Here is a 15387-nt window from a genome sequence, read left to right as displayed (position 1 = left end):
GCCAGGTTGCTTTAATATAAAAAAAAGCTACATAGCTCAGCGAGGGCCCTTACCTGGCAAAACAAAAACAAGTTTAGTCGTTTAAACATTCACTAAAGAACGTTGCATTGGAACACTCCTCCCAGTTACATGCAGGTGTTCAAACAGCCCACGGTACAACTCAACAAAAAGAGAGGGAGACACGGAAGGACGAATGTGCCATCGATCGTCGCTCTTTATTTTCCCAGCGTGCGTCGCACAAGAAAATCTGACCGACCAAATCAACCGACCGACCAACAGATCAGCCGATCGTCAAACCGACCGACCGACAACTCCCAAGCGGCCCCAATCTCGAGCCGACGGGGACTTCACGACGACCGCGACACGTCTTTTAAGAAACCTTCCGCGATCGGAAAATCTCATCACAGTGCAAAGTGAAAAAATCGAATAATCTCCCACCGTCACCACCACCACCACCGCTGCTAACAAGGTGGTGAGGCGGGGATGGGGATGTGAAGTCAGCCAACTGGACTTGCAATCCGCCGTGGTTCATTGAATCCACCGGCCTCCGTCCACCAAGCAAGGACAACAATTGGGTACAAAAACAAAAGTCGATCACAGTTTGGGGGTTAAATTGTGCGCTTCTCTCATCCATTCCAGGATGTCTTCGCCAGCACGGAAGAGTAGGCCAAATACCCGCTCAGAATAGAGAGGAGGGGTCTTGTTCTCTCTCGTGGAGCTACCCTTCCACCAGCGGTGGGCGTGCGCGAGCGATTGCAGGGCTTGCGCCTCCGCCGTTTTTTTTTTTGTTGCTGTTGTCGATTCGTATTCACGCGGGAATCTCGAGCGGCGCTACGGAGCGGTTGTCCTTCACCCATCTTTTAGAAGGCGAGGGGGCTCCACTTTCGCCGATAAGACATCGTCAGTGCGAGGGCCGCTGCAAACATTTGAAACCACTGGGGTTTGCGACGGCGGCACGATTATGATGATGATGGGGGGAGGGGGGTTTCACTACTTGCGTATAGCCGGGGGGGGCCCGCACGTCAAGAGGGCCGTACGAGGGGGCCGAGGATATTGATCGGCGCTGCGGTGGCTAGGAGATGTTAAGTCCCTCGCCTGGTACACAGGAGGCCGTCGGTACAATCCCGACCCCGACGCCTGCTGTGTATTTGGAGATTCCCGCTCTCTCTCAACGCGAACGCGCGGATTTTTCCTCCGGGTCCTCCGGTTTTTTGCCCTCCACACATTTAGAATCAACGTCACGCGTTCAAGAGAATGTTGCCGCTGTAAATGTCTACGCGATGACGAGCCCCTTCGCTGGGCTATCGTTTGTGATAGCCAGGTCACGTCTGAAATGGAGCTGTTTCGCTCGGTGGGTACCTAACCTGGTAAAATAAAGAACTCCCAAATTAAGGACTCACTGGCAGAAGACCCCCCCCCCCAGTTTGATCTTCCACGACCAAACCTGGCAAGAAAAATACAAACGAAAATCTGTCGATGAAATGGATTCGCAACTGTCCACGGAGAGGCTTGAGAAGCCCTTTCAGAGGCCTTCGCCCTTCGCCCTCGCCACCTTCGCCAAGTGCGAGCCAATCAGGGGCAGCAGCCTCCAGTCGTCGGTCGCCACGGTGACGAGGACGGCCGCAGGACCGCTGCCACCGCCGGCGCCGCAACCGCCGCGGCCCTTTGCGACCCGAGGGCCGGTGACGCGCACCAGGATGTGCCTCCCAGGGGGCAGCGTCATGGCGGCCCAGAACGCTCGCCGACCGGCGGGGCCGCGGACCCCGTCGGCGTCGTGCCGGCGGTCGCCACCGCACGCCGACACGGCGAAGCGGCGCAGGCCCCGCTCCAGCCTCTCGGCGACGGCGCCCCTCGCCGCCTCCCCCGCCGCCGCTTCCTCGGAGCCAGCGCCTCCGCCGAGGCGCAGGACGCTTTGGGCACAGGCGGTGGGATCGATGACGTCGTCGCCGTCGTCGCAGTCCGAGATTTGGGATCCGTCGGAGGCCGCCGCGTCGGCGGCAGCGGTCGTGAAGAGCGCCCACAGCCCCTCGAAGAGTCGCGAGCGGGCGTCCGGCGACAGGGCGGGCGCCAGCGGCCGCAGGAGGCTCGCGAGCGGCACCGACAGCGTCGGCAGGCGGCAGCGGCACGTGCGGCCCAGCCCGTCCGCGAACACGGCCGTCGGGGCGAGCGTCACGTCGCGGTACCGGCGGCTGCCGCGCGACCAGCTCAGCCGAAGTCTCGCCGTGCGACCGCCGGCGCCGTCGCTGCCGGCGGGGCCCAGGCAGGGCAGCCGCACGTCCTCGGCGCGGGCGCCGGCGAAACGCAGCTGCACGGCGTACGCCGTGCCGTGGCGCCGGGACCAGTCGTCGCGCAGGGCGACGCGCAGGGCGACCTGCGCCTCGTCGGGCCGGCCCCAGTGCTCGCCGCCGGCGCCGCCGCCGCCCCAGCTGCCGCCGTTCTTGCCGCCGCGCAGCCACCTCAGGTAGACGGGCAGCGCGTCCTCTTCGTTGACGCCGTCGGCGACGTCCGCGCCGGCGACACCGTCGCCGCCGTCCCGGTCGGGGTCGACGAGTGCCAGCGCGAGGGCGGGTTCCGCAAGCGGCACCAGGCACGGCACTTCGGCGATCGGCGAGGCCGGGACCGGCGGCGCCGAGTCGTCGTCGTGGCGGCGGCGGCGGTCGCGGCGGTCGCGGCGGTGACGACGGCAACACCGCGCCACCGCCGCCGCCGGCGGCGCGGACAGCAGAGCGCGGAGCTTCGCCGGCGAGAGCGCCGCCTGGAGCCCCGCGAGCGCCCTCGCCCGGTCCCGCACGTCGAGGTCGCACAGCGGCGACTGCGCCAGCGTGAGCAGCAGCCGGGACAGCAGCGGCGCAGCCACCGCATCGGCGGCGCCTCCGCCGGGCCTCGCCAAGAGGTGCCGGCACACCGCCAGGACGCCGCAGCCGCCCTCCCAGTTGCCGAGAACGCCGGCGGCGCCGGCGGCGGGACCGGCTTCGGGCGAGACGAGTCGCAGCAAGAAGATGAGCGCGGGCGCAGCGGGCACCCGTGGCTCCCTGGCCGCGCGCTCCAGCACCAGCAGCTCGTAGGGCAGCCGCTCCGGCGGCCGCCGGAGCGGCTGGCTCCGGGAGCCGGTGGCGGTGCCGACGATCGCCTCCTGCAGCGAGCGCAGCAGCAGCACCGGGAAACCGCCGCCGCCGCCGGACGACGCCGGCGGCGGCGACGCCGACGTTAACGACGACGTGGACGACGACGTGGACGACGACGTGGACGACGACGATTCTAGCGCCGTCGCCACCGCCAGCGCCTCCGCTGCCTCCTCCTCCTCCTCCTCCTCCTCCTGCATGCGGTCGACGAGGCGAACGACGCGGGGAGACAGGCGGACATCCTCCACGAACGCGTCCAGGAGAAGCCGGCGCAGCCCGCAGAGCGCCGGCGCGTTCCGCCGGAAGTGGCGAAAGTAGAGGAGCGCCGCTCCGAAAAACGGGCAGGGCACGCTGCGGGGCTGCTGGCGTCCCTTCTGCTGCTGCTGCTGCTGCTGGCGCCTCCGCCGGGACCGGCGGGGAAGGTCCGACGCCATCGCCCGCAGGCAGCCCAGCAGGCGGTCGGCGCCCTCGCCGGCGCCGCTTTCGCCGTGCGCCTCCCCAAAGTCGTCCTCACAGTGGATCAGGCAGAGCAGCTGGAACCGGGAGAGCAGCAGATACGCCGCGGAAGCGCCGTCTTCCCGGGACGTGGACTGCGGCGACGGTGGGAAGAGCGGAGGACAGCCGCGGAAGACGGTCGGGAAGAGGCTGGTGGCGATTGCCGGGGTGAGCGAGAGCGGCGCGCGCACGGTGCCGCCCCTGCCACCGGCAATACCGTGGCGACAACCGCCACAACCATCGCCACCAACGGCTGCATCCCTACCACCGGCGTCACCTCCGTACCCATCAACCCCACCACTCGCGCTACAATCTGGACCAACGCCACCACCGCCACCGGTGTTGCTACCGACGCCGCCGCCGCCGCCGCACTCGCAGCAACCAGCAACCGCGTCGTGACCGCCGCCGCCGCCGCCGCCGCCGCCGCCGCCGTCGTCGTCGTCGTGCAGCGGCGAATTCTCGGGGAAGCGCAGCAGCCACCGCGACGCCAGCATGCGGGTGCCGTCTGCGGCGGCAGCGCCGGGGTGCGCCGCCGCCACCGCCAGCCTCCGCGCCAGCAGCGCCTCCTCGTCGGGCGCGAACAGCGCGTCGCCGAACGCCCGCTTCATCAGCAGCGCCGCGGCCACCAGCGGCGGCTCCGACGAGGCCATCAGCCGCAGCAGCTGGGGCTTGAACACGACGGGCGGGACGCGGGACGCGGAGGCCGCCGCGGCCAGGCGCCGCGCCGCCAGCAGCTGCCGCGGAGGAGAGAGCAGCGGCAGGCGGTCCAGCGCGGCCGCTACGGAGGCGCGCGTCTCGGCGCCGGCCGCGGCAGCGGCGGCCGCGGCCGCAGCGGTAGCGGTCGAGGTGCCGCCGCCGCCGACGACGCCCGTCGCGATCCCGCCGCCGCCGGCAGCTGTGCCGTTGGCGAGCACGAGCGCCGACAGTGCCGCCACGCCCACCGTCGTCCCGGCTGCCAGCGCCTTCAGCTGCTCGCGCTCCTCCCAGAGCAGCCCGGGGAAGGCGGCCTCGAGCTCCACAAGGCCCTCCAGAGCGACCCTCCTCAGGGGCGCCGGGACAACGGCTCCACGCTCCGCACCTCCCCTCTTCTGCTGCTGCTGCTGCTGCTGCTGGCGCTTCTGCTGGTGTTGCGAGCTGGCCACGAGCTGCAGCAGGGTGGACGCGGTTTGAGACAGCGCGTGAGCGAGGGCCGCCGCCGCCGCCGCCCGCCGATCATCGTCTCCGTCGTCGCCGGAGCCGTCATTCGCTGGGGGCTGCGACAGCACCAGCAGCGTGGTGAGCGCCAGCGTGGCGTGCACGCGCAACTCGAGGTTTGCTGGCGACGACGACGATGTCGACGGAGAGGACACCAACGACAGCAGAGCAGCGATGAGTTTCTGGGTCCCCTGCCAGTCACCCGGTGTTCCATGATCCTCCACCTCCTGACAATGATGATGCGGATGATGACGACAATGCTGCTGCTGCTGCTGCGCTGGTGGCAGGAAGGACTCGGGGAACTCTTGCAGGCGGCGCAGGAGTTGAAGCTGGTTGGTGAACAAAAAGGTGGATCAGGCGAGGGCGGGGAGGGGAGGAGAGATGACAGGGTGAGCACGCAAGTCGGGGCGGACAGATTTCATTCGCGTGAACGACGCAGGGACGGTCAAGGGAGGAAATGCGCCCGGTAGGACGTCACCACCCTCGCAGCAGCAGCAGCGGCGGCGGCTTTTGGCTGCTGGCCATCGAACAAAGACGGAACGCTCTCTCTTCCGATATCCGGAAGCCACTGGGAACTACGAAACTTTTAAATCATCTCGATTGGCAAACTAAGTTGTTGTTTTTTTGGTCTTTCACCCGCGACTCCGATGAGCGTGGTTTGGCTACGTACGGTGCGGAAGAAGTACAACACAAGAACGTACAAGACACATTAAAGTAGTTGGGGGGGGGGGCATTGGATTCAGGTTGAGCGCAGATTCTAGATGGATTATTAAGCCCCAGGATCGTGTGATGGTGATGATGTGGAGGACTTCATCCAGCAGTGGACCGACCACGGCTAATGACGAGGCCATCGTCCAACAGTGTACACACCACGGCTGATGATGGGAAGGCCTTCATCCAGCAGTGGATCACGGCTAATGACAAGGCCATCGTCCAACAGTGGATAGACCACGGCTGATGATGGGAAGGCCTTCATCCAGCAATGGATCACGGCTAATGACGAGGCCATCGTCCAACAGTGGATAGACCACGGCTGGTGATGGGAAGGCCTTCATCCAGCAGTGGATCACGGCTAATGACGAGGCCATCGTCCAACAGTGGATAGACCACGGCTGATGATGGGAAGGCCTTCATCCAGCAGTGGATCACGGCTAATGACGAGGCCTTCGTCCAACAGTAGATAGACCACGGCTCCTGGTGGACCCTGCTTGGGCCTACCAGGCCCCGGGCACTTTACCTGAGCCTCGACGTTGCCTGCTTTGCCCGGCGGCGGCGGCGGAGAGAGCAGCAGGGGCAGCGCCGCTTCCGCAGGCCGCAGCGGGCGCGCTCCGCCGCTCATCGTGGAGCGAGCGAGCGAGAGTGAAGCCGAGTTGCGATTGAAATTGTTTAAGTCGAAAGTTAATTTTTCTATATCTGTTTAATTTTTTTTACTTGAAAATTTGCCTTCCCCTTTTGCGTGCCCGAGAAGTCCGATTACCCTTCACAAACAATAGCAGGAACGCCACTGCATTTCCCACCACGGACAAGCGCGCCCGGACCGTGCTTAACCAATGAGACGCGCTTCTCTGCGGGCGCCGATTGGTCGCTTGGGGGAGCTCGTGACGTCACTCCAAGGCGGGGGGCTGTGAGCCAATCGGAGTCGGGCGGTGCTTAAGCGTGGTGGGAAATGTAATTAGAACGGGCGGGAGTCACGTGCTACCCCCTTCCCCCACCCCTCCTATCCCCCACTCCCCCCCCAATGTCACGTAGATGGGTTCAAATTGATGAAAATTAAATAAACCAAAAACTACGACGTTTCGATGACAACATACAACACAATCGATCCTGATGATTATCGCTTGTGTTGTGATCGAAACGTCGTAGTTTTTTGTTGATTTTATTTTCATTAATTTGAACGTTTCTACGTGACTTTACCTGAAAGACCCAAAGAACAAGGCATACATGTCAACCCATACGGTTTACCCATATTCTTTGTACAGGGAAATTGAGTGTTCAGGTCCATGCGGGTAACACAATTGTGTATATTGTGTTTCTCCCTTGTAATGGGACTTTGTAGGATGGACGTTGAGATTTATAAGGTCTGTAATAAGGTAGGGCACTGATAAGGGGTTGACAGGTATGCTCAGGTCTATCGGGGTGGCTCACAGAGCCAGAATAGGAGAAACAATATAAAAATGTATCGGCTCATATTCGTTAAGTGTGCGTCATTGAGCCACCTTCGAAGTCTCGCGGGCATCCCTCCGTTATTAACCCAGGGCCAGAATGAAATGCATTTGGGAATTGTCTGGCTCGCAGAGCCAGGCTGAATGACGTGGGCACATCTAACGAATCAAGCGAGTCAGGCTAAATCATATTCAGAATTATTGAGGCTCACGTGGGCAGGCGAAGGTCCTCTTGTGTTTGTTGTGGTTCAGGTGGATGTGGGTTCAGGTATATATCAGGCTTTCTCGTGGTTAATGATACTGTATGAAGGGCTCCTAGGGTCAGACTAAGGCTCCCTAATTCGGCTTCTTGCCTCGCGCTGGCTACGCTGTAGAATCGCCTGCCAGCTAAACATTTGCACGTGGTAAGTCACTTCGTTGAGCTATCGTGTGTGGTCAGGTCGTTTCTAACAAAGAGCTAATAACTCAGTGGGCCTTACCTGATAAAATAAAAAAAATCTTTTATCATCGCCGTCGTCTCTTTCCCCCCCCTCGTCCTCGAAGCTCTTACGATAACCCTGTTCAATTCAGGATGTGCCTGAACTCTTTATTACAATATTCATGTTGTCGTTTGTTGCTGGCCGTTTGGCGTTTGGGAGCAAGTGATGTTAACACGTGGCACGGTGGCGAGATGTTAACTACTTCGCATGGTATACAGGAGGTCGTGGGTTCGATCCACACCCTGACGCCTGCTGCTGTATATTTGGCGTTTGCGGTGTCTTTCTCCCCATGGTCGTGAGGATTTTTCTTCGGTTCCTCCGCTATTTCCCTCCACGTTTAGAATCAACATCCACGTGTTGAGAATATTCGGCTGCAATACATCTCCATATGATAAGCCACTTCGTGGGGCTCTCATTTGTGATAGCCAGTTCGATTCTGACAAAGAGCCACATAGCTCAGAGGACCTTACCTGCTAAAATAAAATAATAGTTTAGCTTTTAAATTAGTTTACTACACCACAGGGTGACCATAGGGTGACAATCATGATCCAATTTTTGTAATATCACTCCGCTTCTTGCGTTGGCAGTGGCGCACAAGCGACATTAACAACTCCTACACGTTCAATCTAGATTTGAAGCTTTCGTGACTGCGGGAATCCATACCACGGCATCTCTCTCCCACTTCAGCAAAAAATAAAATATTGCTGTAGTTTTCCCACCTGATGATGATTGCTTGTGTTGCAATCGAAACGTCGTGATTTATTTTATATTATACCTACGTGACTTTACCGAAAGAACTAAAGAGTATCCAACACGTCCATTCACACCTCTGCGGCCTTCGGAGTAAATATATAACAGGTAGACGTTTCGGGCAATGGCCCTTTGCCGTAGCCGCATTTGTCCAGAGAAACGCGTCAAGACTCGGCAAGGCATCGCGCGTGCACACATTTGTAACAATGTCTTTCTTTAATGCAAAACAAAAACAATAATATAATAATGCAGCAAACAAAAAAAAACGCACACAGACGCGCGGGATATTACAACACTGAGACGACGATAACACAGGAAGGTCACAGCAAGGCCGATACACACCTGCTTGGTTTAGTCTTAAATAGAGCCGTAAGTGTGGGGGGGGGGGGGGGTGGTGATAACCGCGTGCGTAGGAGGAGGAGGAACGATGGAGAGGGTTTCTGTGGCCTTGCATCGAGGGAAGGCAGCGGACCAGTAAGAGAGGGTTTGGTCCGTCCGTCGCTGCATATCCACCGACGAAAGAACGCACTGTCTGGAAACATTCTCATTCAGTTACATTGTGGCGTAAAGAGGGCGGGCGTTCTCCCGCCAAGTGTGAATCGCTCTGTCTGCCTGGGCCCCTTCGTCATTTCTGCTCCGATGAAGGGTCCCTGCCACGAACCGTCACGCGTTAAGTATATTTGTCTCTGCCCTGTATTGGCGGTGCTGTCGATGGGAGCGTTGGGGTCGTTGGAAGACGGAGAGTGGCGCTGGGAACAGCAAAGGGCGGTTGGTTAGTGAGAGGCACGCTTTGTGTGTGGGCTCTTTGAGGGCGATGAACACAGAGGTTAACTTGGTGGATTCGTTGTGTTTTTTTACAGGTAGGGTGAAGTCATCTTTTCTGTGCGTCTTGGCCGGACAAATGGGGGAGAGGTTGAAAGGTGATCGAGAAAGGTGGCGGGGATTCAAAGTCGGTGAGATCTGGAGAAAAATTTTGGGGAGGAAACCCAGCAGTGAAATGGGGGGTGGGGGGGGGAATCTGATTCTTTTTAATTTCCAGGGAAATTGGAGAAAAATCTGAGACATTCCAGAGAAATCTGAAGAAAAGTTATCCGGGTCCTAAAGACATCTGAGCATAATCAGGTAAAGTACAGAAACAAATGGTGAAACGTCTAAGAAATCTCATAAATTTGGGCAAAGTCAGAGAAAAACCCAGCGTAATCTGGTGAGAGCCAAAAATCATCCCAACGAAAAATGAAGTTTAAATCCAAGAGAGATGTGGTGAAACCGCAGCCTCAAATGACCTGACCCTCCCTTCCCCCCCCGCCCCCCGGGGCCCTCCCACGTCTCCACAGCCGGAGGCTCTCACGCGGTGAGAGCCACCCGAGCCGTGAGCTGCGAGCGGCGCGGCGAGGACGTCTCGCGGCGATTAAAGCCGTGGGACGTCGACGACGAGGATGATGAAAATGACGACGACAACGATGACGATGATGATGGACTACGTAGAGAAATAACTCGCGCATTATCGAGGGCACTGCACTCGTTGAATGATGGGGGGGGGGGGAGTGGAAGCTTAAAGTGGGACGTCTTGTTCTGTCGATCCACTCAGTGGCAGTTTAACACGCAGCAGGAGGCTTTCGCGACAAATATCATCCATAAGAGGGTTGTTGTTTTTTTTTGGGGGGGGGTGGGGGGGGTTAGAATCGCGTAAATATAAACGCGCCGTTAAACGCGCCACGATCCGAGTCCGACGTTTCGCCAGTAAAAACAACTAGCACCATCAGGCGGACAGCCGCTCAGTGACGTGGGCCGAGGAGAACGACCGAAAGGTCTTGCGGCCACAGGCCCACCCCAACTCGCCCGTCGGCCCTCGTTAGATGCGCGTTGCGCAACTCCCCCCTTCGGTCGCGCGTTGTGTGCGCTTCGTGGGCGAACGGACACTGCCTGCCGGGCGTCGTGCGCGGTGCGAGAGCCACGTGACGTCGTCACATCCCAGCCGGGCCCCTGCGAAGGAGGGACGTTCTGGGGTGGGAAGGGGGGGGGGGGGTGGAGGGCGAGGAGGATTCGACCTCGGGCGCAAGGTCTAAAAGTGGTCGTGCGAGAGGCGCCAGTGGCAGCGGGAGACACACAGAGAGAGAGAGAGAGAGCCAGAGACGTTGAGTAGGACGGGGCCGCCCTGAACGAACGATCCGCTGGCCCCTCGTGCACGCCGGCTCGCGGAGCACTTTGAGCGCGGTCGGCGATGCCGCGCCCACGGCTTCTGCCCCACCGACCCAACCCCCGGCGGCACGTGCGAGTCCCGCCCGCCGATTGACTCTCGTCTGCATCATCGTCGTCATCACCATCATCATCATCATCACCTCCTCTTCTCATTCACACCGCACCTCACCCTACACCGTCGCTCTCCGCCAACATCGACAAACTCACGCTCATCTCGTCTTTAGCCAGGTCTCGACCGGTCTACGAGCCGCTTCGGCTCTTCGAACGCACCCAACGTGATCGCGGCCATCGCCGCCGCTACCGCAGTCGTCGCAATATACTTTAATAGAATACATTTTGAGCGGCGGGTGATTAAATACGGTACTTTAACCTTTTTTCCCCCCCGTACGGTAACCTATAACTCCTTTAAGCTACATTTAAAAAAAGAAAAGATAGGAAAGAAAATGCTGCTCTTAGTGCGTTAAGGTTTGGATGCGTCAAATAGGCGAACGTATATCAATCTTAGCGTCAGGTATAAAATAAATAATGTCCACAGGGAAGGCACTTGGCTCATTAAAGCATCACAGTGGTATTGTTCCCCTCCTCAACCCCCCCCCACCCCCCCCCTCTAGAAACGCTTGCCCATTCGGGTGAAGGGTTGCCACCTTGCCCACAGCATAGAGCAAAACTCGGGAAGATTTCCTTTAAGCAGAGCTGACCGGTCCCGGGTGGGTACCCGGAACAGATGGCAACCCGGGTACACGGCCGTGCCATTCCGTGGCTCGTGTCGTTACCACAATCGAACAATCGAACGTTGTTGAAAGAACGTCGCGCGCCGCTTCGTAATTCGGGTTGCCACCATCCCCCCCCCACCCAACGCGGACCGCACCCAGAGCTGTTTCTCAGCCGCCACGAGGTCCGCTATCAGAACTGCGCGGTTCACTGCCATGACGACTTTCGACGCAGCCGCACCGGTGCCGGACCTCGGCATAGAGCAGCGGCTCAAAGACGCCAATTCCACCGGACTGCACCAGGCGGGACAGGTGGCAACCCCGGTGAGCGGGCGGGAAAGTGGTGTGGGTCGGTGAGCGAATGGGCGAGCGAGTGGGCGGGCGAGTGGGTCAGTGAGTGAATGGGTGAGTAGGAGGGCGAGTGGTGTGGGTCGGTGAGTGAATGGGTGAGTAGGGGGGCGGGTGAGTGGGTCAGTGAGTGAATGCGTGAGTAGGAGGGCGGGTGAGTGGGTCAGTGAGTGAATGGGTGAGTAGGAGGGCGGGCGAGTGGGTCAGTGAGTGAATGGGTGAGTAGGAGGGCGGGTGAGTGGGTCAGTGAGTGAATGGGTGAGTAGGAGGGCGGGCGAGTGGGTCAGTGAGTGAATGGGTGAGTAGGAGGGCGGGCGAGTGGGTCAGTGAGTGAATGGGTGAGTAGGAGGGCGAGTGGTGTTGGTCTGTGAGTGAGTGGGTGAGCGAGTTACTGGGCGAGTGAGTGAGTAAACGAGTCGGTGGGAGTTGCCACCTTCGTCACAGCGCAGACCAAAGCCGGGCACATTGTCTCAGCCACCCACAAGGTCTGTTGTCAAAAAGCGTGCAGCAGTTCACGTTTCCGTGCGAGGTCAACCGTGGGCACGGGGCGACGGTGTCGCAGGGGGGGTGGGGGGGGGGTTGGGGACGTGTGCGATCGACGTTGGGGAAAGGAGGAGGGATACGAGCCGTGTGTTCGTGGAACCGACGGGCGTTTTAGTTCGCGGGGCTCTTTTGAGTTCGAAGGCGCCGAAGACCGCGCCGGGTCTGCGTCGCCAATCGACTGCGGGCCCGAACGTCCCCAGAAGTCACGCGGGGGTTGTCTCGCTCCCGCGGCGAGCTCTTAGCCGATGGCATCACGGAGGCCGCATCGAATGCGCCGTTTAGAAACCCCGGTCGTGGAGAATCGCCCTTCGACTGCACCCAGGGCGCTGCTGAAGCGGCGGATAACCAGTGGCACGTTGTGTAAACGCTTGCCCGTGCGCGACAATCTGATCGCGTTTGGCCTTCGACGGCCGCGGCGGTGGTGAAGGAGGCATTTGGCCGGGTCGTTACGTGGCATGACGTCCCCCAATTTTTTTTGTTCGTTGAAATTTTTTTTTTTTATCGCAGCCAAATTTTGTTCGCAGCGGTTAGAGACGATACGGGGTTTTTTGGCAAGCATCTTCAGGACAACACTCGGGAAAGTGATAATAACGGCTCTTTTCTTCTGGTGACGTTCAGAGAGAGAGATAGCTGGTGTCTCGTTCCGGTGGTGTTAAAGAGAGAGAGAGGGAGAGACAGTTCCCCATTGTGTTTGTTGTCCTTCCCCCGCACCTCCGATATGCACGCTTGGCTACGTCACGGTGCAAAAGAAATTCAACAAACATGCATTGATCACAACAGAGGTTTTTGCTGGATTAGATCGCGTGAAATATAAATGTGTCGTTAAACCCACCACCACCCGATACAGCCAATTAGTAAGGTTCGTCAGGTCAACAATTCGCTACTCGTTCAGCAGACTGGTGTGTTGGAGAGTAAACTCACAACGTTGACAATTCGAGTACGACGTTTCGCCTTTGATTACAACCAGAATCATCAGGCGATCAACCAGAAATGTGGGGAATGCCTTCCTGTTTCGGTCTTACATAGAGGTGGTGGGTAAATGTGATGCCGTCACTGTGAACCGTACATTGTCATATTGAGCGTGTAACCATCCTGGCAGAAACTATCGCTCGCCTACCCCAACTCTCATCGCAAACGCAACTTGCTCCCTCCATCGCCAACTTGTCCCTCCATTGGTGGTGGTGGGGAGGGGGAGGCGGAATCCACGACGGTTTGAGTCCCAACCCTAGCGAAGGTCTACGGAGAGGGGCACGCAGCGTGAGCTCGTGCCATCCCTGGTTAAAGCCAGGAGCAGCCGTCACGACGCACACACACACGCACGCACACGCGCGCGCTCGTGTGCGCGGGCGTTCCACTCCACTCCCATCTGTTCTGTTCCGTCCCAGCCGTTCGCGCCACCACTCAATCACGCCTACAGGCACGCCAGGGTTGCCACCTTGTACTGCTTATTTTCCCACTACGTCGTCAATATATATATATTTTTTAAAGAAGATCTGTAAAAGACTCGTGATGCACCGTTCGTGACGAAGCATTCACAGCTTGCTTCTCATCTCCTCTGAGACATTCTTCTGCGCGCCTCTCACTGCGATACGTCCCGGTTCTTTGCAACTCAAAGACAAGTGGCAACCCTCACGTTCAACGCAGGCACGCACGCACACCGCATCACTCGCTCCACATCACCAACATGTCCCATCGCGCGCCCTCCCCCATCACCACTGTCTCCCATCGTTGGATTGCGCCCCCAACCACCCCCCTCCCCCCCACCACATCATCCATCATCGCTCCCGTCGCTCATCCGCTCAGCTCCTACGTTCGTCTCCCATCGCCAGCCGCCATCACCCCGTCTGCCGTCACGCGCGCGCGTACACACATCCTCTCTGCCATCATCGCCGGCCAGCTCTCCTTCCCTTTTCTCCCTCTCTCCATCTCTTTCCCCCTCTCTCTCTCTCTCTCCCCATCTCTCATCATCATCAGCAGTCATCTATTGCCACGCGTTCGCCCGCTCGCCCCGCCCGCCCGCCCGTCCGGTCGCCGCCGTCGCCGCGATCACCGGCACGTGTGCATCTCCACGTGCTTGCGGCACTGCCTGCACTTGACGAAGCAGCACCAGTGGAACTTGCAGTAGCAGCGCTCCACCAGCTCGGCGCGCGTCGTGTGGAAACCGCGGCCGCAGCACATGAGCTCGCAGCCGTCGAGGGCGCGCGAGGTGCGGTTGCACTCGCGCCCCGCCGTGCCCGCCACGCCGGCCTTGGGGTCGGCGTCGCAGAAGTCCGGGCTGGGCGCCACGTACACCAGGTCCTCGTCCGTGTGCGGCTTGAACTGCGCGTTGCGCGGCACCAGCTGCCTCCGCGTGCCAATCTTGCGCAGTTCCACCTGGGGCGTGGGTGGGCAGGCGGGCGTGTGGGTGTGGGTGGGTGTGGGCAGGCGGGCGTGTGGGTGGGTGTGGGTGGGTGTGGGCAGGCAGGCGGGCGTGTGGGTGTGGGTGGGTGTGGGCAGGCGGGCGTGTGGGTGGGTGTGGGTGGGTGCGGGTGAGTGTGGGTGTGGGGAGCACAGGAGTTAGCGCGCTGCACTGCAAAACCGGGCCGCCCGAGTTCGAGTCCCGCTCATGGACCACGCTGGTGACGATTATCTGAACAGGGTCTCGGGACCTCCTCCACAAGGTCGACTCAGCCTCGTGTGCCGTGCTGGCCTTCATAGGTGCTCGCTAACAGCACTTGCCCCAAGAGTCTGTTAAGGCTACACGGGGGATCTATGTCTTTGTGATTGGGTGTGGGTGGGTATAGATGGGTATGGTTGGGTATTATGGGTGGGTGGGTGGTTGTGAGTGGGTATGGGTGGGTGAGTATGGGTGGATATGTGTGGAGGTGTTTGGGTATGAGTTGGTATGTGTGGGTATGGGTGGGTATGGGTGGAAATGGTGATTATTCCGCTTAGGCGAATTTAGTGACGAATATATTCAGGTGTTTGTTTTTTATAATCGTGAACTTCCAACGCACTGCCGCACACTATTCACTCACTCACGACGAGAACGAGTGAACGACTCAGAGGTTCGGTGAGTGACCACAGACGAGTGGAAAGGCAACAGCAACCACGCGGTGAGCTGGAACCAATTACACCCCCACCTCCCCCACCAAGCTCTGCGGTGTTTACATGCGGATTGGAAACCGCAGTACCCGGAGAAAACCCACGCGTGCGAGGGGGCAACGCTCTATCCCAGGGGGTCGGCAACCTGCGTTTCCGGAGTGGCGTGCGGCTCTCTAAGGAGCTGCTTCGTGATGCTATTCACGAACGTCCGTCCCGTGTTCATCACGGGCACTGCGGCTCTTGCAATATCGAGTTTGTTACTGAATTTGGAAAACAAATGTTCAGTTGCCGACCACCTGCT

At 59.5% G+C, this 15387-nt stretch overlaps 2 protein-coding genes across 3 annotated transcripts in view; both read right to left on the bottom strand.

Moving 5' to 3' along the window:
* Window positions 1-1388: 1388 nt before the first annotated feature.
* Window positions 1389-6439, bottom strand: AP5B1 (adaptor related protein complex 5 subunit beta 1). 2 transcript variants are annotated; one of them, XM_032968092.2, is made up of 2 exons: window positions 6049-6439; window positions 1389-5140 (listed from the first exon to the last, which is right to left on the bottom strand). In XM_032968092.2, exons 1-2 carry the CDS (start codon window positions 6148-6150, stop codon window positions 1523-1525), a joined length of 3720 nt encoding a protein of 1239 aa, XP_032823983.2. In that variant the 5' UTR covers window positions 6151-6439; the 3' UTR covers window positions 1389-1522. The 2 variants fall into 2 exon arrangements, with proteins under 2 accessions (XP_032823983.2, XP_075929038.1); XM_076072923.1 differs by lacking the exon at window positions 6049-6439 and adding an exon at window positions 5682-6042.
* Window positions 6440-8399: 1960 nt separating this feature from the next.
* The window catches only part of WNT4 (Wnt family member 4), a 29856-nt gene continuing 22868 nt past the window's right edge, over window positions 8400-15387 (bottom strand). The window contains exon 6 of the mRNA XM_032968087.2: window positions 8400-14375. Within this exon, the coding sequence (XP_032823978.1) occupies window positions 14049-14375 (327 nt within the window). The 3' untranslated portion in view covers window positions 8400-14048. The remainder of the gene's footprint in view (window positions 14376-15387) is intronic.

This window comes from Petromyzon marinus, chromosome 39, assembly GCF_048934315.1.
Source record: "Petromyzon marinus isolate PM22_M1 ecotype Great Lakes invasive population chromosome 39, UKy_Petmar_22M1.pri1.0, whole genome shotgun sequence".
NCBI lineage: Eukaryota > Metazoa > Chordata > Hyperoartia > Petromyzontiformes > Petromyzontidae > Petromyzon > Petromyzon marinus.
This window is presented reverse-complemented; position numbering and strand designations above follow the sequence as displayed.

Excerpts from the sequence above, each read along its gene's own strand:
- AP5B1 (XM_032968092.2), bottom strand. The coding sequence starts at position 6,150 with ATGAGCGGCGGAGCGCGCCCGCTGCGGCCTGCGGAAGCGGCGCTGCCC. Across the intron at positions 5,141-6,048 it reads CAGGCAACGTCGAGGCTCAG|CTTCAACTCCTGCGCCGCCT; the intron begins GTAAAGTGCCCG and ends TTCACCAACCAG.